This window comes from Leguminivora glycinivorella, chromosome 3, assembly GCF_023078275.1.
Source record: "Leguminivora glycinivorella isolate SPB_JAAS2020 chromosome 3, LegGlyc_1.1, whole genome shotgun sequence".
In the NCBI taxonomy this organism is placed as follows: Eukaryota; Metazoa; Arthropoda; class Insecta; order Lepidoptera; family Tortricidae; genus Leguminivora; species Leguminivora glycinivorella.
The window spans coordinates 25,990,240-26,017,551 of NC_062973.1; the positions used below are offsets into that span (position 1 = coordinate 25,990,240).

General features: G+C 38.0%; 4 protein-coding genes across 4 annotated transcripts; all 4 read left to right on the forward strand.

Annotated features, from left to right (window-relative positions):
• The first annotated feature begins 1,423 nt into the window (after positions 1–1,423).
• LOC125224674 (organic cation transporter protein-like) lies at positions 1,424–13,843 on the forward strand. The gene is made up of 8 exons (XM_048128101.1): positions 1,424–1,897; positions 9,412–9,605; positions 9,967–10,180; positions 10,557–10,797; positions 10,886–12,052; positions 12,474–12,667; positions 13,264–13,477; positions 13,817–13,843. The coding sequence occupies exons 1-5, from the start codon at positions 1,464–1,466 to the stop codon at positions 11,306–11,308; spliced, it is 1,506 nt and encodes a 501-aa protein (XP_047984058.1). The 5' UTR covers positions 1,424–1,463; the 3' UTR covers positions 11,309–12,052; positions 12,474–12,667; positions 13,264–13,477; positions 13,817–13,843.
• LOC125224962 (organic cation transporter protein-like) lies at positions 11,649–13,481 on the forward strand. The gene is made up of 3 exons (XM_048128480.1): positions 11,649–12,052; positions 12,474–12,667; positions 13,264–13,481. The coding sequence occupies exons 1-3, from the start codon at positions 11,649–11,651 to the stop codon at positions 13,479–13,481; spliced, it is 816 nt and encodes a 271-aa protein (XP_047984437.1).
• An 8-nt stretch (positions 13,844–13,851) lies between the features above and the next one.
• LOC125224675 (solute carrier family 22 member 12-like) lies at positions 13,852–15,466 on the forward strand. Its single transcript, XM_048128102.1, has 2 exons — positions 13,852–14,040; positions 14,535–15,466. Exons 1-2 carry the CDS (start codon positions 14,026–14,028, stop codon positions 14,952–14,954), a joined length of 435 nt encoding a protein of 144 aa, XP_047984059.1. The 5' UTR covers positions 13,852–14,025; the 3' UTR covers positions 14,955–15,466.
• Positions 15,467–17,069: 1,603 nt separating this feature from the next.
• LOC125224734 (solute carrier family 22 member 15-like) lies at positions 17,070–20,266 on the forward strand. The gene is made up of 5 exons (XM_048128172.1): positions 17,070–17,686; positions 17,939–18,131; positions 18,492–18,705; positions 18,987–19,227; positions 19,780–20,266. Exons 2-5 carry the CDS (start codon positions 17,990–17,992, stop codon positions 20,182–20,184), a joined length of 1,002 nt encoding a protein of 333 aa, XP_047984129.1. The 5' UTR covers positions 17,070–17,686; positions 17,939–17,989; the 3' UTR covers positions 20,185–20,266.
• Positions 20,267–27,312: the final 7,046 nt, after the last annotated feature.

Consider the following 27,312-nt stretch of genomic DNA (forward strand, 5'->3'; position numbering starts at 1 on the left):
CCCTCTAACTTTTGAACCATATGTTTAAAAAATATGAAAAAAATCAGAAAAGTAGAACTTTATAAAGACTTTCTAGGAAAATTATTTTATAACTTGATAGGTTCAATAGTTTTTGAGAAAAATACGGAAAACTACGGAACCCTACACTGAGCGTGGCCCGACACGCTCTTGGCCGGTTTTTTTTTAAATTGAAGATGTAATAAATATCATTCCAATAAAGGGGGCCCATGACAGTTTACCGGACGTCCACCGAAAACTTATGTCAGGAGAAACTATAAAGGTACAGCGCCGAAAGGTCATGGGGCGTTGCTTTCCGACGGACTAAAGGTCTGGTTTCCTAGGATAGCAATGCCGTCATATCGACGACAACAACGTATAGGGTGCAAACTGCAATTATTTTTTTCAGAAAATTGCACCTTACCCACCAACGTACAAGGTGCTATCTGCTACAAAAAAAAATCGCAGATTTCGCCTTGTACGTTGTTGTCGTCGACATAGTGGCCTTCTCCATTCTTTGTACTTGCGAAGTATGTAGGCGGCGACTTTCGTATTGGTACGAAGAAGAACGGAAACGTCCACTATACATAAATATGACGGCATCTCCAGCTTTAGTAACATTATATTACTTAAATAAAATGTTCTCAAGTTGGCAAACCTGTGGATCCCCAATACGTGAAAGAAAAGTGAATAACAAACACCGTTAATTTGCGCTTCGACGGCACGTCAGGGTTTTGATGGCGACAGCTGTTAATGAATGAACTTTGAAGAAAATTCTGAGCCGATGAAAATAAAGCCCGGTTTTTTAAGGGACGGTGTATTTGCAAGAGCTGAAAATTTTTTAGGGGAAAATATTATAGGGATGCGACAACAATCTTTTAATTGATGGGGATAAGGAATCTCTCAATCATTAATGATTATAGTTATATGGGTAGGTATGTCTTTAGCACATATTTATTTTTAACAAAAGTTGCAAGTCATTGAACAAGAGTTCGTGTGCAATTAGGCACAAAAAGCGTAAGTTTTTATGTGGATTAGGGTTCAGCAATTTGATTTTACTAACCCTTAACGACAACGTAACTATGACGGTATGCTAATTAGGCCCAATAGCTTTTATAACCTACAATGCCCATCTATTTTCATACAAGTTTGTGTACTTAGCACATCTAGCCCTAGCCTTAATTTTCAATTAAACTTGATCTATTCTCATTAACCATTAATAAAATACCATCTGTTATTTTCGTTTGTAAGATTCACCTTGACCAAGACACGATGTCTGTTTTCCCCATCATTATTGTCTGTCGCGAACCATTAAGTGTCTAGCATAAGTACTTAAGTATCTCTTCAACGTTGACCTTGACTTCGCAAAATTTGCGCTTAAAACTAATGAGTCCTGCAATGTTTATTCTAACTGCAGCCAACGAGTGCGAAGCATCTTCGTGATTTTGAAATTAGAATTTAACAATATGGATACAGAAAAGCCTAAAGATGTTAAATTAAGTGACGTAGAATCTAAGAAAGATGTAAAGAAAAGTGGAAATAGTGATGACTATCTTGAAAAGACAATTGGTGCTTTTGGTGCGTGGCAGGCTAAAGTATGCATTCTTGCATCTCTGACAAGATTTCTTGCGATGTGGAACATGCTAAACATCATGTTTCTGACATATGACAATCGCTTCACTTGTGTTGAATTCAAGGGGACTCAAGTAGCTAATGTTACACCGTCAACGTGCTACGATGATTGCGTTCAGTACGAGTTTGAGACGGGGATTTTTGTAAAAGGTTTTGTGGAGGAGTTTGGACTGATTTGTGAGAGAGCCTGGATGGCTAGTTTTACGCAAACTATACTCATGTTTGGATTGCTGTTCGGTGTTTGGTTGTTTGGATGGATATCTGACAGGTAATGTGATTATAAAATATTTGGTCCTTATCTTTATTCTTAGTGTATATTTTAGTTATAGTTTTTTATTTATATTCTTTGCAATACCCTAACAGGGTCTCATGTTGTGTTGTTCTTTTTATATCTGCCACCTGTTAATCTTGTACTAACATGGAAGCAATAAAGAATTGAATCGAATTGAATATCTTCTGATTGCGGAATTGAATACGCAGTACACTTTCCAGTAGTTTCTTAATACGAAATTTAAATGAAAATTTGCAATTTGTGTTAAGTGTAACTGTTCTTTACGGGATAAGGTTCAATTTTGCTTGGGAGCAAGTAGTAAGTCAAACGCGTCTGGATATTAAACTTGATTTATTGCAACTAAACGAGAGGGTAAAAATGCATAAGTATAGCTACGCAGATAGGTAGGTATAGATATAGTACGGGGACAGAAATCGACACAACATACCGCCCACCAAAAACAACAGTTTTTAACTTAACTAGGAAAAAAACTTAACCTAAAACTTACGGACATACTTAGTTGCTTGAACAATATCATATCATCCAAAATGCATTCCAAATTCCAACACATCTTAGGTATCACAAGCACTAACATCACTATCGTATGTTTTAAGTTCAACACTAATTAACGAAACTAATGATTTTGATACATTTCACTTTCTTATCACTAAATAACGAATTATAATCCGAGCGACGCTGGCAGGAGCCAAAGCAAGAGGATAACTGATAAACAAGTTCAATTTCTTGAAGTAAACAACAAACTGCCTGCGTTGCGTAGGTAATAATCGAGTGGCCGCGTAGGGTATCTTTATCAACATTTTAGTACCTAATATGATGCTTACTTTCTAAGTACTAAATTTATATTACGAGTAAATGAGTCAACCATAACAACAAAATATGTGTACATACATACATAGAATAGGTACATTTTAGTGGACTGTATAACTAAAAATATTTTATTTAACTAACGTCATAGAAATGAGTTTCTATGTTTGTAGGTATATGTATGTTCGCTCGTTTTTATGGATGACTTAAAACATAGTAACTTTATAGCTAGATAATGTTTTAACTAACACATCTTCTATTTTAAAGATAAACAAGATGAATAGGTAAGTAAACAAGGAAAACTTAATAATATCTAAACAAATTAAGGATTTACATACCTATTTATTTATATGTAGGTTAGCATTTAATTACATTTGCGGAGGTAATGAGTTACAATGGTATGTTTAAGTACCTACAAACTATAGGAATTTTGGGATCCGCTCGGTGACCCAATAATAGGAAGTGACTATGTTTTACATTTAACATCTACAAAATTGTAATCGATGCATTTACCTATAAATTACATACTTAAGAGTTTCTATACACTTAGCATAAATTACATAAGACAAAGTAGGTATATTTTACTTAGCGCTTGGAATAAAGAGTAACAACAATTTTCTCGCAAACCTTTGTGCTTATGTATTGAGTAGGTATTACAAATTATAACTACAGTCGGCCGGAATTATAAGTACCTAAAAATTTATTAACATGCGAAATAAATTTAACCGCCCACCATAGCTCATTATTTTTTTTACCTTTGATGTATGTTATTTATTCATCACCAGTTTTAGGTAACAATATCAATTTAGATAACGGTCTTTTTAGAATATGATCGCCCTTGCATTGGACCGTTGCAACACGAACTAAATTGTCGGGCCCTGCGTGCAGTGCCGTGATTCTACCTAACAGCCACTTGGCTGGAGGTAACTCCTGCTCCTTTATAATAACAACATCTCCTATACAGGGTGCTGTTACAGCGTCATATCACTTATGTTTTTACTGGAGTGTGTTTAAATAATCTGCTTGCCATTTCTTCCAGAAGTCTTGCATTTGTTTTTGTACGAGCTGCCAGCGTGTTAGCAGATGTAACTTCTTGGTTTCATAACTTGTATCTGGAACGTTCTTCAGAGCCTCACCTACCAGAAAGTGTCCTGGCGTGAGGGGATTGAGTGTATCCAGGGTGTCATCCAGCTGGCAGAGTGGCCTTGAATTTAGGCACGCTTCCACTTGGCACAGCTGAGTTGCCAGTTCTTCATATGTCAACTTCGTAGTTCCGTTGACTCTCAACAGATGGCGCTTTGCTGAGCGAATTCCGCTCTCCCATAATCCTCCAAAGTTTGGGGACTTTGGCGGCACAAAGTGCCACGTTGTGCCATCATTAGCTAAGAGTTCAGCAATTTCTTTAGGTACGTTGCTAGTACTCTTGGACCACATAGCTCTTAGTTCTTTATCACCACCAATGAAATTGGTCCCATTGTCACTCCATAATTGTGAGCAATGTCCTCTTCGTGCGACGAATCTCCTGAACGCCGCGATGAATGCTTGAGCTGTTAAATCAGTTACTGCTTCCAAGTGGATTGCTTTGGTGCACATGCAGACAAACAAGCAGATGTAGCCTTTTGTAGATGTACGGCCTCGACCCTTTGACGTTCTCAGGTACACTGGCCCTGCAAAATCAACTCCACTGTGGTAGAACGCGCGATTCTGTGTAACTCTTGAAGTAGGTAACTGGCCCATTAACTGCTGTCTCGTAATGGCGTTGTTTTTTATGCATACGATGCATTTCCGAATATAATCTTTAACCGAAGATTTGAGACTTATGACCCAGTACTTACTTCTGACGTAGGTCATTGTTTGCATGATTGTGCCATGTAAAGTTTTGGCGTGTGCATCCGCTATTATTAACCTCGCAACATGTTGCTTGCTTGGTACGATAATCGGGTGTTTAGCGTCTTCTGGCAAATCTGCTTCACTCAGCCGGCCTCCAACTCGCAGTAGTTCGCGTTCATCTACGTACGGTGTAAGTTTAATTAGTGAACTTTTGTTTCTAACCTTTCCTTTCTTTTTCAGGTCTTCAAACTCTTGGCTGTATACTGCTTTCTGATAATATCTCACGCAGCAGATTTCAACGTCTTCTAATTCTTCGGCACTCAAGATTTCTTTATTTCTTTTGTTTTTATAGTTTATAAATCTCTTACAATGTGCTATCACTCTCTTCATCCTGACCATAGACGAAAAGCTTTCCCATATGGGCGTGTCTTGTACTGATGTATAGAATGCTTTCTTACATTCTAGGTCTGTTGTTGGAATTGTAGTGGCCCGTAACACCTCAGTGTTTGTATTCTTTAACCATGCGGGTCCACTCCACCAAAGGTCATTGTTTGGAAGTTCACTTGCCCTGATACCTCTTGAGGCAAGATCAGCTGGGTTGTGTTCCGTCGAGACGTGTCTCCACCTGTCGTTATCTATATGCTGGATGATCTACGATACTCTGTTGCCAACGAATACCTGCCACCGGCTGGGCGGGGACTGCAACCACGAAAGCACCACCATCGAGTCTGTCCACGCGTACATTCTCTGCATAGGTATGTTCAATAGTCCTGAAATTTCATGTAGCAGCTTTGCTAATAATACCGCAGCACACAGCTCAAGCCTCGGGACCGTTAATTGTTTCAGGGGAGCTACTTTTGTCTTTGAAGCCAGCATCGTGACATGAACAACATCATGCTCATCGACCACCCTTGCATACACTACAGCTGCAAGTGCAAGTGTCGATGCGTCAGAGAACCCGTGCAGTTCAACTTCTTTGCAGCGAGAGGACATCTTGATCCATCTTGGAATCTCAATCGTTTCCAGCTCTTGTAGTTCGTCTCTGAAGCTAATCCATTCGTCAACTAACTCTGAAGATAGCTCATCATCCCAACCACAATGACAAAGCCATAATTTTTGGATCATGATCTTCGCTGTGATTACAACAGGTGAGAGCCAGCCAAAGGGATCAAATAAGCTAGCGACATCAGATAATATTACTCTTTTTGTTACAGGTGTCCTGATCGCTGGTAAGTTTACTGAAACGTGAAAAGTGTCATCCTTTCTATCCCAGGTAAGTCCCAGTATCTTTATAATTTTGTCTAATTTAATTTCTTTCTTATCTTTTACAGGTTCCGGAGTCTTCAAGTCATCAGTCAAGTCCTTCAGGAGTTCTTCAGAGTTGCTAGACCACTTCTGCATCTCGAACCCACCTGCCTTTAGTAATGCCTTAATTTCTTTACAGGTTTCTTTTATCTCGTCGAGATCTTCGTGCCCTGTCATAAGGTCATCCATGTAGAATGAGTTTCTTACTACCGCCGCTCCTCGAGGGTAGTTGTTCTGCTCATCATCAGCCAAACGTTGAAGAGTACGTACAGCCAGATGAGGTGCCGCTGCTGTCCCAAATGTAACTGTAAGTAGCTTATAACTATCTATTCTTTCAGATGTGTTGTCCCGCCATACAATACGTTGTAAGTCTGTGTGTTTGTCGTCCATTCTTACCTGACGATACATCTTTATAATATCGCCAACAACACAGATTTTGTGAGTTCTCCATCTAAATACCAGACTACGCAGGTCTGGCTGTATTGTAGGTCCTACCATCATGCTGCTGTTTAAAGAACATCCGTTTGGGGCCTTTGCTGACGCGTCAAAAACTACGCGCAGCTTCGATGTCTCTTTATCTTCTCTTATTACAGCACAATGAGCTAGATATACTGCATTATCTTCGTCTTCTGGGTCGACCTTCTTCATGTGGCCCAGCTGTAAGTATTCGTGTATTACCTTAGTGTATTCAGCTTTCAGATTCTCGTTCCTTGCGAACTTTCTTTCCAGCTGCTGTAGCCTCACTACTGCCTGATGCTTTGTATCTCCACACGATTTTACAGTGTCTTCAAAGTTTGTCTTTAAAGGAAGTTGTACTACGTACCTCCCTGTGTCGTCTCTCCTTGTTGTTTGTTGATATATTTCCTCGCACCGTTTTTCCTCCTTTGTCCACATGCTCTGCTTCGTGTATAGTTCAGATTCAACCTCCCAAAACTTCTTCAGGAGATTATTATCCTCTTCAATTTGTCCAGTAACATGTAGACTTGTAATGTGCTGTGAAACAGTAAATGATGTATTATTATTACCCCCTGACAAAATCCAGCCCAGGTGTGTTTTTTGTGCAATAAAGTTTCCTGGTCCCTTCATTAAACCTGTTTCTAGGATTTTGCTGTAAACTTTCGCACCAAGGAGAATATCAATCCTACCGGGTGAGCCAAAGGTGGGGTCAGCTAAATCTATTTCGTAAACTTGTGGCCAATTAAGATTTCTAATTTCCCTAGATGGTAGCTGACGGGTTATAGTTTTCAATACATAAGCATCTACATTTAAACAATAGGAAATATCGTACCTTGATTGAATGTTCAACGTTACCCTATGCTTGATTGTCGTCTCACACTCTTCAACGGCAGAGATCACTCCGCTGACCTTGGTTTTCTTCAAACCCAGCAAATCGACCGCCCTTGCAGTCGCGAAGGACTCCTCCGAGCCCTGGTCGACGAGAGTCCGCAGCACGTGTGACTGCCCCGACTCCGCTGTGACGTGCACCAATGCTGTCGTCAGCAAGGTGCCTAGACCAGGTTGTAGACCTCGTGATGCGCTCGATGACGTGTGCGCAACAACGACGGTTTGTATCTTCTCTTTGTTGTTGTTATTTGTTTCTCCAGACGTATGCGACTCTCCACTTGCTTGTTTCTCTCGGTGCAATAACGAATGATGTTTTCTTTTACAAATCTGGCAAGTTGTCTTCTGTTTACACTTGAATACATTGTGATTCGGTATCAAACAATTAAAACAGAGATTATTCTTCTGTACAAAACTGTATCTATCTTCAATCGATTGCTTAGAAAACTGTTTGCATTGATATATATAATGATCTTCATTGCAGAATGTGCACTTCACTTCGCTCGTTGCAGTTACATGAAACATCTTTGTTTTCACAGGTTTGTATACTTTACTTGCAGGTTCAACCATCTCCAGGGTACGAAATCTGTTTTCCAGGAACGATTTTAATTTATCAAAACTAGGTAAGTCGTCAGACTCATCTCTGCTAATTAACTCTTCCCATTCCTTGTGAGTGCTCGAGTCCAGTTTTGATACTATAGAATAGTTAACGATTGCGTCCCAATGATTTGTAGGTAAGCCTAGATGTTTCAGTGCACTCATACATTCTACCGAAGTGTCTAACAGTTGTCTTAAAGCTGTAGCTGATTCTTGTGTTAACGTTTTTTGTGTAAAGAATTTCTTAAAAACACAGTTCGCTATATATCTCTTATTGGCATAACGTTTCTTCAGTACTAACCAAGCTTCTTTATAATTTTCAGCAGTTATAGAAAATTGTCGCAACAATGCCTCCGCTTCTCCAGCTAAACTGCTCTTTAGGTAATGTAGCTTCTGAACATCTTGTAAAGATTCATTGTTATGCACTAATGCCATAAATAAGTCATGGAAAGACTGCCATTCAGTGTAGTTGCCATTAAAAGAAGGTAGCGAAATTCTTGGCAATTTAACTTCACTACTATTCGATGTACTAGGTGTACTAGGTGTAGGTGTGTGTTTAGACTCACTTTTTGTCGGCTCCATACTTTCTAACTTAGACATCATTTCGCCTTTGTAAGTGTAATACACTTCTTCAAAATCCTCACACATGTTGTCAGCGAAATAATTTGTAGCTTGACGCTGTTCCATAGCGACCGACAAAATTAACATTTCATGTACGGCTTTAAACTCCTTCCAGTACGTTTCCAGTGTATCTATTCTTCCCTTCACATAACCAGCTGTTAATCTCTCCCGGGGAGATTTCTTGTAGTTAACGTACGCCTTTTTCACCTTTTCTAAAGTATCGGCCTGAATAACTATGTGTTTTTCAATGTTTTCCATTGTAGTAAATGTCTATCACAAAATACAGTCAAAAAAAAACACCACGTAAAGTACGTAACCACTGTAGGAAAGTTCCAGTCCTTTGTTAACTTTTTATGAGTAGGGTAAGCGAGCGCCGCACAAAATTGTCCAACAATTTCACCCAAATCACGGCGGCTCACTACTGTAATACACGGCACAGTACTGTCTTATATTTTGTAGTTAAGAACCACAAAACGTTTGTATGCACAATACACCTTGTCCTTAGTTCGATTATAGCACTTAATTAATATGCAAAACTGTTTTGTTAAAAACACCGAATTGTCTTAATCCTTATCGTTCTTTTTGCTTAATTCACTTGAGTTGCATATTTGTCCAACGAATTAAACACATTTCAACTGTTATTTAACGTTATTTCACCGAAATTACACTAATTTTCTATTGAACCAATTATTTTTACGAGTCACTGTCCGAGCATCTTGGTTCGTATGGACCATGTTCTTTACGGGATAAGGTTCAATTTTGCTTGGGAGCAAGTAGTAAGTCAAACGCGTCTGGATATTAAACTTGATTTATTGCAACTAAACGAGAGGGTAAAAATGCATAAGTATAGCTACGCAGATAGGTAGGTATAGATATAGTACGGGGACGGAAATCGACACAACAGTAACATTCTAAAAATAAAGAGCACCACTCGTAGGTAGATGGAAAACCAGCAACGAAACTTATTTATGAAATTATTTTTTCTTTTCCAGATTCGGCCGCAGCCGAGCTATAATCTCCTCAGCTTGTCTCGTGGTGGTCCTCCAGTTTGGTTCAAGCTTCGCTCCAGACTACTGGACCTTTTGCGCCCTTCGGTTTCTCATGGGAGTGGCCACGGGCGGGCAGATGATTGTAGCTGTGGTGATCGTGCTGGAAGTGGTAGGAGCCAGACATCGTGAGCTTGCAGGTTTGTTCATATTTCATAAGCTTGTGTGTTGTGTAGTGAGCTGGTTTGTGGTTCAAGCTTAACAGACGATCTGCGCCCTTCGACTTTTTTTGACAAACTGAAAGAAAATGGCGCTTCTGTAACGAGCCGTGGACAAATTATAATTTAAATATTTATTTTTTCTATGTCAAACCTCGGGTCGGTTGTATCAAACCATCTGTCACCGTTAAAGCGTTCGCAAATTTTTTGCGTGGGAAATTCCATAGACCTCTGTTGCGTGACGTTGACGTGTCTATCAAATGTGGTTGATGTAACTGCCCCATAGTGTAGAAGTTCAGAGAAATCAAGCTTTAATTTGTAATTTAAAAAAATCTTCTTACAGGCGCCTGTATTTCCTTACCGGACGGAATAGCCGAAGCAACCCTAGTCGCTTTCGCTCACTTCGCCCCAACTTGGAGGATCTACCTGTTTTCCATCAGCGCTGCATCAGCACTCTTAATGCTCATCCAGATATTGTTGCCCGAATCTCCAAGATGGCTGATGTCTAGGGGACAAGTTGATAAAGCAAAGATGATTATGACCAAGGCTGTTACGTGGTAAGAAATGTTTTTTTTTTATGATTAAGGACGTAATTTGGGAAAAGGATCCGGTTCTCACAAATTTTGCAATATAATTAGAATTTTCTGTTAAAACATATTATAGCAATAATGTCACAATTTTAGTTTTCATTCAACCTCTTTTTGCTAAGAGTGGCACTGAAACTTGAGTAGTTCATGTGCTCTGCCTACCCCTTTATGGGATAGAGGCGTGATTGTATGTATGTTGTATGTATGTATATATAGCAAAATGATCCACTTTTTGCTAACCCCCGTTGTGTTTTGTGTGACAACGTTTTTGCTTTCCTTGGTGTCTGGAAATAAATATTACATAAATAAAGTGGATGGACTTTAATTAATATATTACTTATTTCAGTAACAAACTGAATGCAGCTTCTCTAGAAGAAAATATTAACAGCAAAACTCCAGTCGATTCAAAAAAGAAAAACAATAATACGTATTTGGACCTATTCAAATCCAAAAAAATGTCCATTAAAACTCTGGCAGTCATTTTCATATGGGTGACTCATGGAATGTGTTTCTTTGGCATCAACCAATATTGTACGTTTTTGGGCTCCAATGTCTTCCTGTCTGTTATAGTAATGGGCTTGATTCAGGTATTTATATCAGAAATTAACCAATCAAATATTAGCGATGACTTCACATTGTGTAATAGATAAGGTTAAAGTTTTATTTTAATTTCAGCTTCCTGCCTGCTTCGTCGCAACATGGTTGAACAAAGTATACGGTAGAAAAGCAACCATGATAAGTAATTTAGGAATCACTGGCCTGACTATGTTGTTACTTATCTTTATTAAAAAGGATCACTGGGCCGCTTTAACTTTAGGAATCATTGGACTTTGGGCAGTTAATATTACTTGTAACGTCGCATATGTTTGGGTGTCTGAATTGTTCCCTACTCCATTAAGGAACATGGCTTACGGTATGGGGTCCTCAGGAGCTAAGGTTGGAGCTATGATTGCACCTTTTATAGCAAATCTTGGTCCTCATTGGGTGCCATCGTTGATATTCTCAGCTGTATCGTTCTTAGCTGTAGGCGCTAGTTACGTTTTGCCTGAGACTAAGGGAAAACAATTGGAAGACGATATAAATCATGCAGATAAATAAAAACATAAAGAAGTTATTTTTAATTAAGTACACGTACAAGTAAAATTAATTATATTAAGGCAATGATTAACATACTTACAAATTACACTTGAATTGTCAATACGGACAACTATTAATTACCACAACTCTTTAATACTACAAAACCTGCATGTTTCTTTGGGTATTAATTACCTACTAATTCTTAAGTTAAGGAACAAAAATACCGGATTAGGCCCTGACCTTGGTTTAACAAATGTAGCACGTGAAATGAATGCGAGTAGGTATTATCTTCATTCTAATTTTAACCAACGAAGGTGAAACATCTCAAATACTCGCTACTAAGCGGTGTCATATATTTGATATGGAAATTGAAAAGACGGCTAAGAAAGATGAAGAAAGTGATATTGATTATATTGAAAAAACAATTGGTGCGTTCGGTTGGTGGCAAGCAAAAGTGTGCATTCTCGCGTCCTTGACCAGATTCTTGGCTATGTGGAACATGCTAAACATAATGTTCCTGACCTACGACAACAGTTTTACGTGTATTAGATTCAACGGAACTCAACCAGTGACTGTGACCCCTACAACTTGCTATGAGAACTGTATCAAGTATGATTTCGAGTTTGAAGAGGGCTTATTTCTTAAAGGTTTTGTAGAAGAATTTGGATTGATTTGCGATAGAGCCTGGATGGCTAGTTTCGCACAGACTATACTTATGTTTGGTTTGCTCTTTGGAGTCTCTTTGTTTGGATGGATCTCGGACAGGTAATTCTAAATTTAACAATAATTTATTTTTATGCATAGCACGTGCTTTTCATTCTGAAAACTTGTTTGATTTTGTACCTCTAGTTTCTAAGCGATGAAACAATGTGATAAAAACAAAGAAATGCTGCCCGGCTATTAGGTATGTTTCCAATTTTATGACTTATCTACGTGGTTAAAGCATCCGTCACGTTTTGGCAAGTATATTAAGTGTGAGAGTGAATGATCCACGTTGATAATGTTAAGTGAGAAAATTGCAAGCATGATGACGATACTTAAATACATTTGGACAAAACCTTCCGATAATGATTTTAACAGTAAAATCTGAACCTTGCTAGTCGTACAAATAAAAATTGTCTTAGTTAACATACTCATTAAAAAATGGTAAACAAAACAGTGATAAAAAAGAACTCTTTCCTTTCAGATTTGGCCGTAGTAAAGCGATATTTTACTCCGCTTTCCTGGTGGTAGTTTTCATGTTAGGGTCTTGCTTTGCTCCCGACTATTGGACATTCTGCGGTTTACGGTTCCTCACTGGAATCGCCACTGGTGGCCAGATGATTGTTGCTGTTGTTCTGGTGCTGGAGGTCGTGGGAGCCAAATATCGCGAGGTTACTGGTAAGTGATTTTTGGCGCGCTAGTCACCTATATAATTTATACCACAGAATTAGATTTAGATAGAAGAAACGAGTTCATTTATTTGTATGGCGGCCGAGCGTGTCAGATTTTGTACTGAAGTTGTTACTTGCCTGTGATTTTAAATATGTCTCAGGCCCTTGAGTGTTGATAAGTTTTATGTTGTTGCAATTAAATATCATGTAACGAGGCATTTTTAATGTTTTTGTTGACTTCAACTTACAAAAATTGACGCCCGAAAGCTGCAAGCTGCGATTAAAGACGGACAACTCAGTGGATTTCACTGAGTTCATTTGACACGCTAAGTAGATACGTTTGCTTGATCTATGGTTTATATGACATCTGTGATTTATACTAATTGTACACATCTGTGATTTATACTAATTTATACTAATTGTGTCTGGCGTGTTACGCATGAACGGTTTATTGAGAATTTTGAAAACAACTGCCGTCTGCATTCGTAATAGCCTAGTGTGTAAATGACCCAAATTATACACCTAACACCTATTGCTACTTACAATTTATGCACTTATTCTATTATAAATGAATTGTTGCACAATTGTTGTTTCTTTCAACAGGTGCCTGTATCTCCTTGCCCGACGGAATCGCGGAAGCAACCTTGGTGGTATTCGCCCATTTTGCCCCCACATGGCGAGTTTATCTGCTGTCTATCTGCACTGTGTCAGCTCTGTTGATGATCCTGCAAATATTTCTACCTGAGTCCCCGAGGTGGCTGATGTCTAGGGGGCAAGGGGAAAAGGCAAGGACGATTATGATGAAGGCTGTTGTTTGGTAAGCATTGTTCTTTAAAATGTAGATTAAGTTCTAGATCTAGTTTTGAAAATTGCTGGTGGGTTGTGTATGAATGTCATATTTCGGAACATGTGAAATGCTTACATAGGCTCTCCATTTCACGCCTGCCTATTTGCCTAACCATAGCATTGCATCACTGTAGATTTAATCAACTTGTAGACAAATTCAGTACCCATCGGATTTTACAATGTAAGAAAGAAAGAAATAATATTATATTACAAAAACGAGTGGTCGGAAACAAAAAATAATACTATTATTACAGTGCAATATGTATCTATGAAGCTGAAACTAAATTACTATACATATTTGGATTTTCAGTAACAACCGGACTTCTACTACTCTTCTCTATCCCCAAGGAAATAAATGACAATAACAAAGCCACATACTTCGATCTGTTCAAGTCGAAGACGTTAATTGTCAGAAGTTTAGCGAGTATTTGCATTTGGATTGTCAACGGAGTCTGCTTTTTTGGCATCAACCAATACTGCACTTTTTTGGGGTCGAGTGTTTATCTTTCTGTTGTTGTGATGGGACTCGTTCAGGTATGTTTAATAACAAATGTCTGCCTAGAGTTCTCAGTCTAGAGCTCATTGAATTATAATACCACCGTGGGCCCGAATAACCCGAATAACCACGTATTTTTGATGTAAAAATTAACAAAAAATGTTTTAGGTACGACTTTTGGAGAATTTTTACTATTCATTTTCACGTAAAAAGTAAACGTTATTCATAAAACTGGCACTTAAAATGAGTTTTAACGTTTTTTTCTAAAAGCCTCATTTTTGAAAGGTTTTACTTCTCACTTTTTATAGTGAGACTATTCTCCATAATAGCGTCACCACCAGTAAAAGGGCTTTTTGTACTAAATAAGAAAATATTTTCTTTTTAAATTGATATTAACTCTGAAACTAGGCGATATCCAGTAGATAAAGTTTATATGCTGACATTATAGTCTCTAAATGTGGTCAGGAATACACTGTCAAAATCTTTCGGGTTATTCTGGCCCTCGGACTATATCACCCTGCTTTTATTTCAGATACCAGCCTGTTTGGTTGCTACATGGCTGAGCAGAGTTTTCGGTAGAAAACTGTCTATGATAAGTAATTTCATCATCTTGGGCCTGACCATGTTCGTGTTAATTTTTACACCGAGAAATCATTGGACTGCTTTGACTTTCGGTATCATCGGACTTTGGGCAGTTAATGTTACATTCAACATTGTATACGTGTGGGTCTCAGAATTGTTTCCTACTCCGTTAAGGAACATGGCTTATGGTATGGGTTCTTGTGGAGCAAAGGCCGGAGCCATGACTGCGCCTTTTATAGCCAATCTTGGGCCTCATTGGATGCCATCTTTAATATTCTCAACAATGTCTTTATTAGGTGTAATCAGTTGTTTAGTTTTGCCAGAGACAAAAGGGAAGAAATTAGAAGACAACTTAGATCATACGAAATAATTAAAATGCAATAGTAAAATTTTGTAATATTTACTAAAGACCTAATTGTAAGATTTTGAACGCAAATTAAGATAGACCAGATGAACCTGAAATCACGCTGACGGTACAAGAGAATTCAGACCCTGATGTTTGTCGCTGGTGGCAACATTTAGCACAACGTCACTAATTTTTTTTACTGCAATTTAGTAACTCAAATAATCTGGTACTCGCAAAAATACTTTACAAATGAATAAGGTAAGTACTTTTAGGTACCTTTTTCCTTAAATTCAATAACGAGATTTTTATCCTTATTGAGCATTTTTTGCCTTAGTAATCCGTGACTTGTATTATTTACAAGAATTTTACGACAAAAAAACATGTCAGTATATTGAATAGTAATATTAGATCCGGGTACAACTTCATTTGAAATACGCATAAAAGACCAAAAAACAAATTTCAGGCGGCTGTGTTAAACAAAATTACCGTTTCCCGGCTCCGTCAAACAGTAAATAAGACACACCCTTTGCCAGTACATAAGATCACATGTTCGTTGAATTCGTCTCCGCCTCGGCCGTCAATTACTATTTGTCCTACTTACTTTCGTGCAACAATGAGTTTAAAAAAACGTGCTACTTAGATACATTGCGAAAAAACAACATTTACTTTAAACTACCAAAATTGGGCCATATTACATTTCACCTTGAAGTTGCACTTGTACGACTGAATAAAGATAACAATTGTGTTATCTTTATTCTGTCTCAAATCAAAGGTAAACAACAATCGGAACTAGTGTACGACGACCTTTTTAGCCACAGTACAGGTTCTGAACGTGCCAGACTCTTGGCTGTGGGGACTAAGGAGGCCGGGGCCTGTTTGCATGCTTTCCCTTCGGTGCACACTGGCACTTTTTTGGAACCAACATCCTACCTGTTGGCGGTTGGGTGTTCGTGTTTGCGCTCCTCATAAGTGCCCGTGTGGTGCCCAAGTGGATATGCGCGGCCACCATGGGCTTTCGTGTCAGAAAAGTGCAGGGCGTTTTTCTAGGCACTCGGCCCTCAACGACGTCTTGAGACGAGCGCTCACCAGCGCAAACCTGCCGGCTTTGCTGGAGCCTCCTGGAATGGTCAGGAATGACGGGAAGAGACCTGACGGGATGACATTGATTCCGTGGGAGATGGGGCGGGTGTTAGTGTGGGACGCTACATGCGTGAATACACTGGCCCCGTCCCATCTTCATGGCACTTCCGTCTCACCGGGTGCGGCGGCGGATGCGGCTGAGCGTCGAAAAAGAGCAAAATATAGCGGTCTGGGCCAAGAGTACACTTTTGTTGCTTTTGGCGTTGAAACTCTTGGTCCTAGGGGTCCAAGTGCCAAGAAACTTCACGGGGCGCTGTCTTAAAAAAAATATTGATGCCACTGGGGACCGTAGAGCTGGCAGCTTCTTCGCTCAGCGCATAAGCGTTGCGATTCAGCGAGGTTATGCTGCTAGCATCTACGGAACATTGCCGAAGGGGGAATTTTTATTTTAGTTTTAATTTAGGCTGTATTTAGATTTACTTAGGTTAATTTACATGGTTTATAACTTATTAGTTTATAATTTTTGATGTACAAATAAAATATATATAAAAATATAATATAATGCGTCTACTTAAATATCCTCAAAAAAATGGAAAATGAGAAAAATGAGTCTTAAACAAGGAACCCGAAATTAGTTTTTTGAGATTATCTCGCATCTGCAGACTGAGTTGCAGTCCTTATTGCTCACCGGGATCGATAAATGGCAGATAATGTTGATAACGTTGACGATGAATGTTAATTATTTATCAAGAACGCAATTACAATTAAATGAGAAAAAAAAAATGCTAAAAAACCTTCCATCATAATACACGGACCGCTTACTATGACCTCGATGTAAAATGGCATTAATCTACAAGTTTTGTTTTTATAGATACGTACTCCAACCCAACCATCCACCCAGTACATCAACCCGTATTGTTTAAGAAATTGTATTGATTAAGCATAAATGGTCAATTATATCATTCATTTTATGACACAGTTGAGTTTTTACTTATGCGGGTCCAGACGCATCTTGTATAAAATGCGGTTCTAGTACCTACTGTGTTCATTTTGTCAAGACTTTGCAAATTAGGCTTCAGTTCAGCAGTAATAAATGTGTTACATTTTGATAAAATTGACAATCGCGCCTTCCTGATCGGTATTATTTACATAAAAAGTGTCTTCAAGTACGCAACTACTTAACTTGAAATTTGTGAAACAAATTTTAACGCAGGCGATATGAATAAAGTATAATCCATATTAGTAATAAAATAATTGTTAATCATGGAGGTGGATAAACTACGAAATGAAGAACAAAATGAAACCGTAGCTGAAGAAGACGATGAAGATTATCTAGAGAAAGTGATAGGTGCGTTTGGCGCATGGCAAGCCAAAGTATGCATTCTCGCTACAATGACAAGATTTCTGGCTATGTGGAACATGTTAAATATAATGTTTCTGACCTATGACAATACATTCGTTTGTGTAAAATTTAATGGAACACGTCTAAACGTGTCAACATCAACATGTTACGATAACTGTGTCGAGTATGCATTTGAAGAAGGCATTTTTATCAAAAGTTTTGTGTCGGAATTTGAGCTGATTTGTGAAAAGGCCTGGATGGCTAGTTTTACGCAGACGGTTCTGATGTTCGGTTTGCTGTTTGGGGTTTATTTATTCGGATGGCTTTCTGACAGGTAAGATAATAAAATATTGATAGGGCAGAGTCTACCTTTAATATCATAAATTATGCGATTGCTTCTTTCATGTTTTTATTAGACGGATTTTCTTTTCTTTCATTTCGTTTTATTTCGGTTTTATTTCGTTCTCAAGAATTTACTTACGCTTTATTAAAATTAACTACTTTGTGACTTATTTTTTCCTTTTAATATCAACATTCCATACATCATTATTACTTTTACGAGATTCACTGTTGACCAACATTTCAGATACGGTCGTCGCAAAGCGATCTTTTCTCCGCGTTTCTCGTGGTGGTTCTTATGGTGTCTTCCAGCTTCGCTCCTGACTATTGGACGTTCTGTGCCCTCCGCTTCTTCATCGGTGTTGCTACAGGCGGAGTGCTTATCGTCAGCATCGTCATGGTGCTTGAGGTGGTGGGACCGCAGCATAGAGAGGTCGCAGGTATGTGTTTTTAAATTAAAAAAAAACAAACCAACGGTTAAGGTTAAACAGGGAAGAGAGACAATATGAAAAAACCTGCAAGTACCTTATCCCCTTGGACCACCAACTAAACTGAAATATTTAATTTACTCGTTGTTTCAACCTATGTTTTTTTTTCTTCTATAGGCTACATCTAGCTGACTTTAGTTTTACTAAAACAGTCTCATATATGATCAGAAATGTTAACTTTCTATAAGAACACGATATTAATTATAATGGCATTCATAAACTTTTTCTGTCAGAATCGATGCAGCGTGGAGGAGAACTTTTAACAAATAATCTTTAGTAACTTCTCGTTTTTAAATTTCGTGATACTTGCAGGTTGCGGAATAAACTTGCCAGACGGTCTTGCCGAAGCCTCCCTGGTATCCTTCGTCCAGTTCTCACCAACCTGGAGGATATACCTTCTGTCCATGGGTGGTGCATCTGCTCTCATCATGGTATTCCTGGTGCTGCTGCCTGAATCACCTCGGTGGTTGATGGCTAGAGGACGGTTGGATGAAGCGAGGGTTTTGATGATGAAGGCGGCTAAATGGTATGATTTATTATGATGTATTGTATTACTTATTTTGTAAAATAATTTCTATATAACACATATCGTAGTTGCAAATACATACATAGTTGTCAACCTCCAAAAGCCCAGCCATATTGTAAATCCAATATTTGCAACTAAAATGTGAACCTGCAGTGTAGAGAATAGAGTTCAAGAAATTTCGAAACTGAAACTCTGTTCCAATTTAATTTCATTTCAATTTAAACGAACTAAACTAGGCCGTATACCTGTACCGAGCTGATTTTTTTTCTATTTTCTTCTAGCAATGATCTCGACCCTTGCACCACCGAAGAAACCATAACCACCATTATTTCAAGAGAAACCAAAGAAATCAAAACCACAACATATTGCGACCTGTTCAAAACTAAGAGGCTGTTCTCAAGGACAGTGTGTTCTGTGCTGGTGTGGATGATAGCTGGGATAGGGTACTTCGGCATCACGCAGTATTGCACGTTCTTGGGGACGAATGTGTTTGTCTCTGTCGTTATTATGGGGTTGATGCAGGTGAGCTCATCTTTGATTTCAAATATGTATCAAGAGAAGCCAAAGAAGACTAATATTTTTGCTACCTTTTAAAAAAGAAATTTCATTAATTTGAGTTGTTATTACGGGCTTAATACATGTATAAAATATCTATTTATTTTAATTACTTCGATAAGCACACTTGATAAAAATTTAATTTAAAATTATACCTCTAACATGGGTAGTTTTCTGATGGAAGCCTAAAAAAATAAAAAGGAATTTAAAGACGTTTATTTCCCTAATCTTTAAGTTTTATTAACAGATAGTATACAGATACACTTATACAGGGTGAAATCAAAAGGACCGTTTAAACTTTGCATAGTGACTTTTGAGGTTAAAATAGTCAAAATGTATGAAACAGCCAAGTTTTTTTTCGTGGTTTTAGCATTGGTCCCATAATAAAAGTTGTTCATTATGACCTCAGAAGTCACTATGCAAAGTCTGAACGGTCCTTTTTATTTCAAAGCAAATGTCCACAACTTGTAATTTTGAATTGATTGGTCCATTACATGTTTGTCTGTCTGTATATTTCAGATACCTGCTGCTTTTATAGCAACCTGGCTCAACAAAATCTACGGCAGAAAAGCAACTATAATCAGCAACCTATCCACCACTGGCCTCACCATGTTTCTCCTCATCTTCACTGCTCCCGACCACTGGGCAGCACTGACCTTAGGAATCATCGGCCTCTGGACTGTTACCATAACCTTCAACGTCCTCTATGTATTTGTGTCTGAACTATTTCCTACTACTTTAAGGAATATGGCGTATGGTGTGAGCTCTTCTGGAGCTAAAATTGGAGCGATGGTAGCTCCTTTTATAGCAAATCTTAGCCCTCATTGGGTACCTTCGTTGATATTTTCTGTATTAGCATTTTTGGGGGCGGTGTTTGTTTCGCTTTACCGGAAACTAAAGGGAGGCCGTTGGAAGATGAAATAGGTCATGTGGATTGACAATTAATTAAGACGAAAGTCTATTAGATAATTATCTAAGATATAATAATAAATATCATAAACATGAAGGTATCTTTGATTATAAATTATTTATTACTAGCTTTGCCCGCGGCTTCGCTTGCATTAGAAAGAGACAAAAAGTAGCCTATGTCGCTCTCCGTCTCTTCAACTATCTCCACTTAAAAATTCACGACAAATCGTTGCTCCGTTTTTCCGTGATGGTCGGACAAACAAACAGACACACACACTTTCCCATTTATAATATTAGTATAAAAGTATAAATGCTATAAAATATTATTGAAATAAATAATCAAGTTGTGATGCAAGTCAAGGGCACTAATCTCTGCACAATCAGTGTGACCTGACTCGATAATTACTGCCAGAGATAACTGAGTTTTGTCTAGAGCTAACAAGTTATTGATTTCGGGCGCCCGAAAAGGGGTTGACATTGTTTTTTATTATAATTAATGTTGATAAAATTAATCGCCGAGTGTGGTGTATTTAATTCTAAAAGCATATTTTTCTTTTAAGTGATAAACTGTTTATTTTTTTTAATAGGTCATAATCACAGTCACTTGATTTTTCTTTAAATGACTAGAATACCTAGAGGTATATAAAACGTCCTACGTTTCGATGGAATCAGGCGTTACTTTGCGGAAATCCATGTTAATCGTAAACTAGAACTTTCCTTTGCTAATCCGCGAATAGATAACGTGCAAGTCAATCAGTGCTAACCTGTTATAATTACTTGTGTATTTTTTACATGCAATTAATTTTCCCACCCTCCCACCGCAAAAATAAAAATAAATACGCAAGCATGCGGTGGGAGGGTGGGAAAATTAATTGCATGTAAAAAATACGCAAGTAATTATAACAGGTTAGCACTGATTGACTTGCACGTTATCTATTCGCGGATTAGCAAAGGAAAGTTCTAGTTTACGGTCCTACGTTTCATTTTCCCATTTTGTTACCATTTTCAAGCCCACTGTATAACGAAAGGAATAGAGAATACGTAAGTTATGTGAGATTCTCTACAAAAAAATATATTTTTGCTGTATTTGCCGTAAAGACGACTCATTCGTTTTTAAATTATAGTTGACGCTTTAATTCTTGTCTGCTAGTTTGCCTATATCATAAAAAAAGGTAATATAATCTTATTTTATTTTATCACGTTTTGCGTGACTTTAAAATTATTTTTTGTTAAAAAGTTTATTTATTTGTTGATTTTTAGTGGTTCCTAGTGATATTATATGTATCAGTCCGAATACATGTACAGTAGTGAAAGAATTATCCTTTAACTCCTAACCATTGAGGAGTTGACCTTCCATCATCAGCTCAGCCACATAAAATTATTACCATCAGACGTAAATACTGGTGTACCTTTGAAAAATAGACTAAAAACATTACATGTGCCTATAACATTTGAAGAGTTCCCTCGATTTCTCCAGGATCCCATCATCAGACCCTGACTTGGTGCCAATGGGACCATCTCGGGGTTATACCGGTTCGATCAAAAAAAAAATTTTGAAAATCGGTCCACGATTCTCGGAGATATCGAGTAACATACATACAAAAAAAAAAAAAAAAAACATTCAGTCGAATTGAGAACCTCCTCCTTTTTTGAAGTCGGTTAAAAATAGTAATATTATCAAAAAACGATTTTAGTAAACCCTTATTCATTTTTAAATGCCTTAGTCTTACAAATGTATAGAAGAGTACAAAACGCGAGAATTTAAAATGTTATCCATACTAATATTATAAACGGGAAAGTGTGTGTATCTGTTTGTTTGTCCGTCTTTCACGGCAAAACGGAGCGACGAATTGACGTGATTTTTTTAATGAAGATAGTTAGTTGAAGGGATGGAGAGTGACATAGGCTATTTTTTGTTTCTTTCTAACGCGAGCGAAGCCGCGGGCAAAAGCTAGTATATCATAAAAATAAAGTAGATCCAGATAAACTTAACCTATGTTGAAAACTCGTTATTTACAACTTTTAACGATATGCTCAACGCCTAACAATTGTCATAAATTACACTCGAACTACTAGATTACATCTACATTATTTATAGTTGCTCCATTATCAGCCTATTTAGATAGAAGGTCAAGGGACACTGAATTTATGGCGAGAAGTATTGATAGATAAGACATAACCTACATCACGATAAGTGTCACGAAAACAATATTAAGTGAAGAGCGTTTATCGTGAACATTGAGATAACATAAACATAAAGAAAAAGATAAAGTGATATAAATCATACAACATCTGGTTGACTCTTGAACTGTAAAAAGGTTAGCTATTATTGATAATATTAAAGTTATACTAAGCCTGTGTAGATGTGAATAGCTGCAGTAAATGGGATGTAAATACCAGGGTATTAAAACCTACCTTAAAAGTTTACCCAAGATGCCCAAGACCGGAGTCAAAGGAAATATGATTCGAGCCCTACATCCCAGCAGAAGGTAACAAGACTTAAGAGGATACGGTAGCGAAAATGCTAAAATGGAAAGGATTTATCAAAAAAAAATGTCCATTAAGAACAACTCAGTCAAAAGATATTTCAAAAACATCTTTAAAATCGAGGTTCCGCTCTCGACCACAGAATATATAATAGTACAAGTACAGAAGGCTCACTCCTTTGAAGTTCACAAAACGCCGCCATTCTAAATTCTTACCTACATTAACAAACGGACCGCACGCGTGCAGACGACATTGAATTCTATTGCGCCGCGCGAAGGTCGTCGCCACTGAACGGGCCGCGAACTCGCGGCCGCCGGCATGTACTTGTAGCGCGGTGAAAGGATCGCGGAGTGAGCCGCCCCTGTCTCGACTCTTTCCTTCTTCAAAACTTAATCAATCGGAACGAAATTTGAGAATCTGAATAACAATGAAATAATATAATATGTCGCACCGTTTAGCTTTTTTGGTTAATTGTTACCAATCTTGAGTATAACACCTTTTTTTGCACCACAATGAAAAAGGCCGTTTTTGGAAATTTTTGATTGGCTCTAGAATCTTTAAAACACAGAATATCAAAAAAATCAAAACGGTCCGACACAGATAAAAATAATAAATCATTGCTCTTGCTTTATCTTCAAAAACCGGGTAGGAAATAGTCGAGAGCGTTTGTATGGAGAATTGACCCCTACCATATCGTCTTACCTTAGTCAGCTAGGTATATGGTACGCAAAATGGAAGTGAAAATGTTAGTTTTGTTGTGCATAAATGTTATAGGTTATTTTTATACAATTTACAAGCTACAGCTGGTTTTACTCTCAACTCTTCCCATGTCCATCACCAATCATACTTCTTTTGAGAGGCATGTGGCACCCAATCAATCTGTGCAGCACATCCTGATTGGGTGTAATCTTGAGCGATCAAAAAGGCCGCGCCCTCGACGTGTTGATTGCGTCAAACGGACCGCCGTTTATTTTATTTGTAGCGACAAATTGTGGCTGGTCACTTACTTTGTAAAGTGATATAAAAATAAAAATAGTAGTTTTAGGGTTCAGTGGTCAATAACAAGAAAATCTGAAAACTGTTTGTGCGTCTTTCCATCAACGCCTTTTCATACCTCCTAGTGAGAAAGAAAAAGTTGATATGAATAGGTACCATGCTTTTCATTGGGTAATTATTTTTTGTCGAGTCTATTGAATTCGTTACCTAACGTCGTTGAAGATTGAAAATTTCAAATTTTTATTTGCATTGGTCAGTTACCATTTCATTGCCATTTCAAAAGACTTTACTAATCATCATCATTCGCTTGCCCTTATCTCATTTACTTGGGGTCGGCGCCGGCGCAGCATGTCTTTTTCTTCTACACCAGACCTTTCTGTCAGACGTTGTCTCATTCACTTCATTCGTTTCATATCATTTCTCACACAGTCCATACACCTTTACTTATCGATTGGTGTTTTTTCGATTACGAATAGATTTTCACCTTGGCTACATTCCCAACTAAGTTGTTGATTTCGATTTCGGCACACCGTCGCGTGCGGCCTAAAGCATTACCCCCCTTTTCGTAACCCGCGCCTTAAACTGTCAACAAGCAGCCATAATAATCGCTTTATATGCGTCTCGCTGTTTTATCGTCCTCGATAGAATTAAATTGGCCGCAGGGGCCATAAACAACTGGCTAGGAAAAGTTGTGGACGTTTATAGCTAATTCTTGATTCGATTGGGTCGCGGAGGTAGTGGGTTCTGCGCACTAATGGAAAGGACACAGGTTTGGAGTCTAGACTGCAAAGTTTAGAATGAGCAGTACGAGTAAAAAAAGATCTAATAAAAACGGATACAAGTTTTGAAACACAGTGGAAATGGAAATGCAATTACATTGAAGTGACTAGTTGCCCATTTCTTTCATTCCCAAGTTACAAATTACAAGTTGTATTTGTTGTTTAATAATGACAAATTGAATAGAGACTTGTTTTTGTAACTTGTAACTTTCAGCTTTGAGAAATGGGCTAGGTACTGACTGTTCGTGTGCCTCTCATCTCAACAAGCGAATTCTAAAATAAGATCTATGGTCATTTTGTTAGAGTATTTCAAGAAACATAAATAATCAGATGGATTACCGGTGGCCTTTTTTTTTGACGGATGGGAATGCAGTTACGCACGATGTGTGGGACTCGCCGTTTCTTTCCCCTCCCCCAGCGAGAGGGGGGAAACTTGGCCCTACCCACTAAACCCACTCCGGAGTTTCATCCTCTTTGCCGTTCGTGAGGGCGCGCTGATATTGATGTATGTCATTCACCACGGGATGAGACGGTGGTAAGAGCATTCGACTTTCTATTGGAAAAAGCAGTACGAAAAGTTTTTTTTACATTTTTTGCCAGTTTCTTTTCGGTGAAGGAAAACATCGGGAGGAAACCGGTCTGATCCAATCGCGTCGCTACTCGCTATTCTTACAATTCGGTACATTTTAGTACAAGTAGTTACATGAAAATGGTCACGTCACATCAACTGCATTGGCTAACGGTCTGGCGCAGTCGGCAGTGACCCTGCCTGCTACGCCGCTGTCCCGGGTTCGAATCCCGGTAAGGGCATTTATTTGTGTGATGAGTACAGATATTTGTTCCTGAGTCATGGATGTTTTCTATGTATTATATAAGTACATACTTATATATTATAATTATATATCGTTGTCTGAGTACTCACAACACAAGCCTTCTTAAGCTTACCGTGGGCCTCAGTCAATCTGTGTAAGAATGTCCTAATAATATTTATTATTGGATTTTATATTTCTTTATTTACATGAACATATTTATATAACTATATAAGAAAATAAGACTAAACTTAAAAGCTAGCTAATGTCTAAAATAGGCCCTTGAGGCATTGTACCAAGGATACTGGCGACATTTCCTCGCTGTATCGCAATGCTGATACGTTGTGCGAGGAAGTCGCCAGCTCTTCGGTCACCAGTTACCTCAACCAGACGCTTCGCGATTTCTGTGAACAACTTGTTCGCCCTGGGGCCCCATGGACCTAGAGTTATTTATTTATTTATTTAACTGTGTAGTTAACAATAGCTTGGTCTAACTTGAGACAAGCACTTTCCAGTTACACTTTAATTCCTCGTTTAAACCGGCGATATGAGAGCCTCGCACGTAATAGCCACAGAACAATAACGTAATTTGTACTTTATTTATGCCATCTGTGTTTGAATACAGTACCGTCGGCGTAACAAGATTAGTTACGCTTAATAACGTAGGGTAAATGTCGCGTTATTTTCAATATTCGATTTTGTCTTATTCGATTGTATCTTAGTTACAATGTCTAGTGGCCTATTTCACTATAGTGACAACTGTGGCCCGACAGTGACACTTCGCTGTTCATTGCCTGTTCAACAATGAAATATTGACGCTGAGTACAATTTTACTTATCAACCCAGAAATAGTCAAAGAATTGTCAGTGTCAAGTGTCAATGCCACTATGATAAAATAGCCCACAGGCCGCAGATGAATTTAAGATATTAGTCAAAATAATCTCTCTTTAATTTAACTAACAATATATCCTTTAGGCGGGGCAAGACAGGTTCATATTAAACCAGTTGAGTTTTAGGCCAAAATCTGAGTAAGTATGACTCTAATGTTGCCAGTTTCTATTTAATTCTGATTCTGAGTAAGTTCGATAATGTATAGGGTATTTTATTAGTTATCCAAGTTCCTAATCCTTTGGATATCTGATATTTTTTACCTACCTACCTACTTTTTGAAAACTATACACTGGACCGATTTTGAAAATTTTATTGAGTGTTTCACACACCTGTGGCGATTTGTCAAAATTTTTGACGTTTACAGAAGCAATGCACTTGTTTGTTATGTTGCAATGCTGATGCAGAAACCCTGATGTATATCTTAACCAGAAACTGGTGATTACGATCGTCATATATTTCTTTGAGTTTATGGCTACAACAATGTATAATTTACACAAATACATTACTTTGCTATCAAAAGCAAACTGATATGAAACAATAAGTAAAGGATCATTGCAGCGTACTGTGGTGACCACAGGCATTACATCGTAAAAGTAATTCGCTAGGGCATCGCTAAAAAACACCCACTTAGGGTTGCTATTACACTCGCTTCTCATGAACGATCGAGTAAAATGCTCTGGAGGACCAGTTTAAACAAAACAGCTTATATTTTATCTGAGATGAAACTCATGCTACAATTTGCTTGTGCAAATTTTGTACTTTAGGATAGCGATGGTTAATGTTGATTAATCATTTTTAACAGAATCGTTCACAAAACATATCAACAAAATTATCAATACCTAGTCTAAATTTTAGACTAGACTAGACTCTAAAAAAGTTCAATAACACCTAAAGAGTAATGTACCACAGCATCAAGGAGAATGGTCGCCCGTATTCCTAGCGAGGGCTTTTCATCTTTAACACGACAGTTAAATACAAAAAAAAAGGATAGCGATGGAGCTTAAGCTTGAATTTACAATTTCCTAGAGTCAGGACAGTTAATATCAAACCAAAGAGGATCGAGTATTATAGTAAAGTAAAATGTGTAATCACAGTGCAAAGGCTGCCATCTCTCGACACAGGCTTAAAACTATTGAACCTCAGTTTTGACAATTTGCCCCATATGTGTTACATGTCAAATA

What these genes read in the sequence shown, in the direction of transcription:
- LOC125224674 (XM_048128101.1), top strand. Translation starts at nt 1,464, where the DNA reads ATGGATACAGAAAAGCCTAAAGATGTTAAATTAAGTGACGTAGAATCT. An exon ending in TTTGGATGGATATCTGACAG is followed by an intron (nt 1,898 to 9,411) that starts GTAATGTGATTA and finishes TTTCTTTTCCAG; the next exon opens with ATTCGGCCGCAGCCGAGCTA. An exon ending in TAGTAATGGGCTTGATTCAG is followed by an intron (nt 10,798 to 10,885) that starts GTATTTATATCA and finishes TTTTAATTTCAG; the next exon opens with CTTCCTGCCTGCTTCGTCGC.
- LOC125224962 (XM_048128480.1), top strand. Translation starts at nt 11,649, where the DNA reads ATGGAAATTGAAAAGACGGCTAAGAAAGATGAAGAAAGTGATATTGAT. An exon ending in TTTGGATGGATCTCGGACAG is followed by an intron (nt 12,053 to 12,473) that starts GTAATTCTAAAT and finishes CTTTCCTTTCAG; the next exon opens with ATTTGGCCGTAGTAAAGCGA. An exon ending in CAAATATCGCGAGGTTACTG is followed by an intron (nt 12,668 to 13,263) that starts GTAAGTGATTTT and finishes TTCTTTCAACAG; the next exon opens with GTGCCTGTATCTCCTTGCCC.
- LOC125224734 (XM_048128172.1), top strand. Translation starts at nt 17,990, where the DNA reads ATGGTGTCTTCCAGCTTCGCTCCTGACTATTGGACGTTCTGTGCCCTC. An exon ending in GCAGCATAGAGAGGTCGCAG is followed by an intron (nt 18,132 to 18,491) that starts GTATGTGTTTTT and finishes TGATACTTGCAG; the next exon opens with GTTGCGGAATAAACTTGCCA. An exon ending in ATGATGAAGGCGGCTAAATG is followed by an intron (nt 18,706 to 18,986) that starts GTATGATTTATT and finishes ATTTTCTTCTAG; the next exon opens with CAATGATCTCGACCCTTGCA.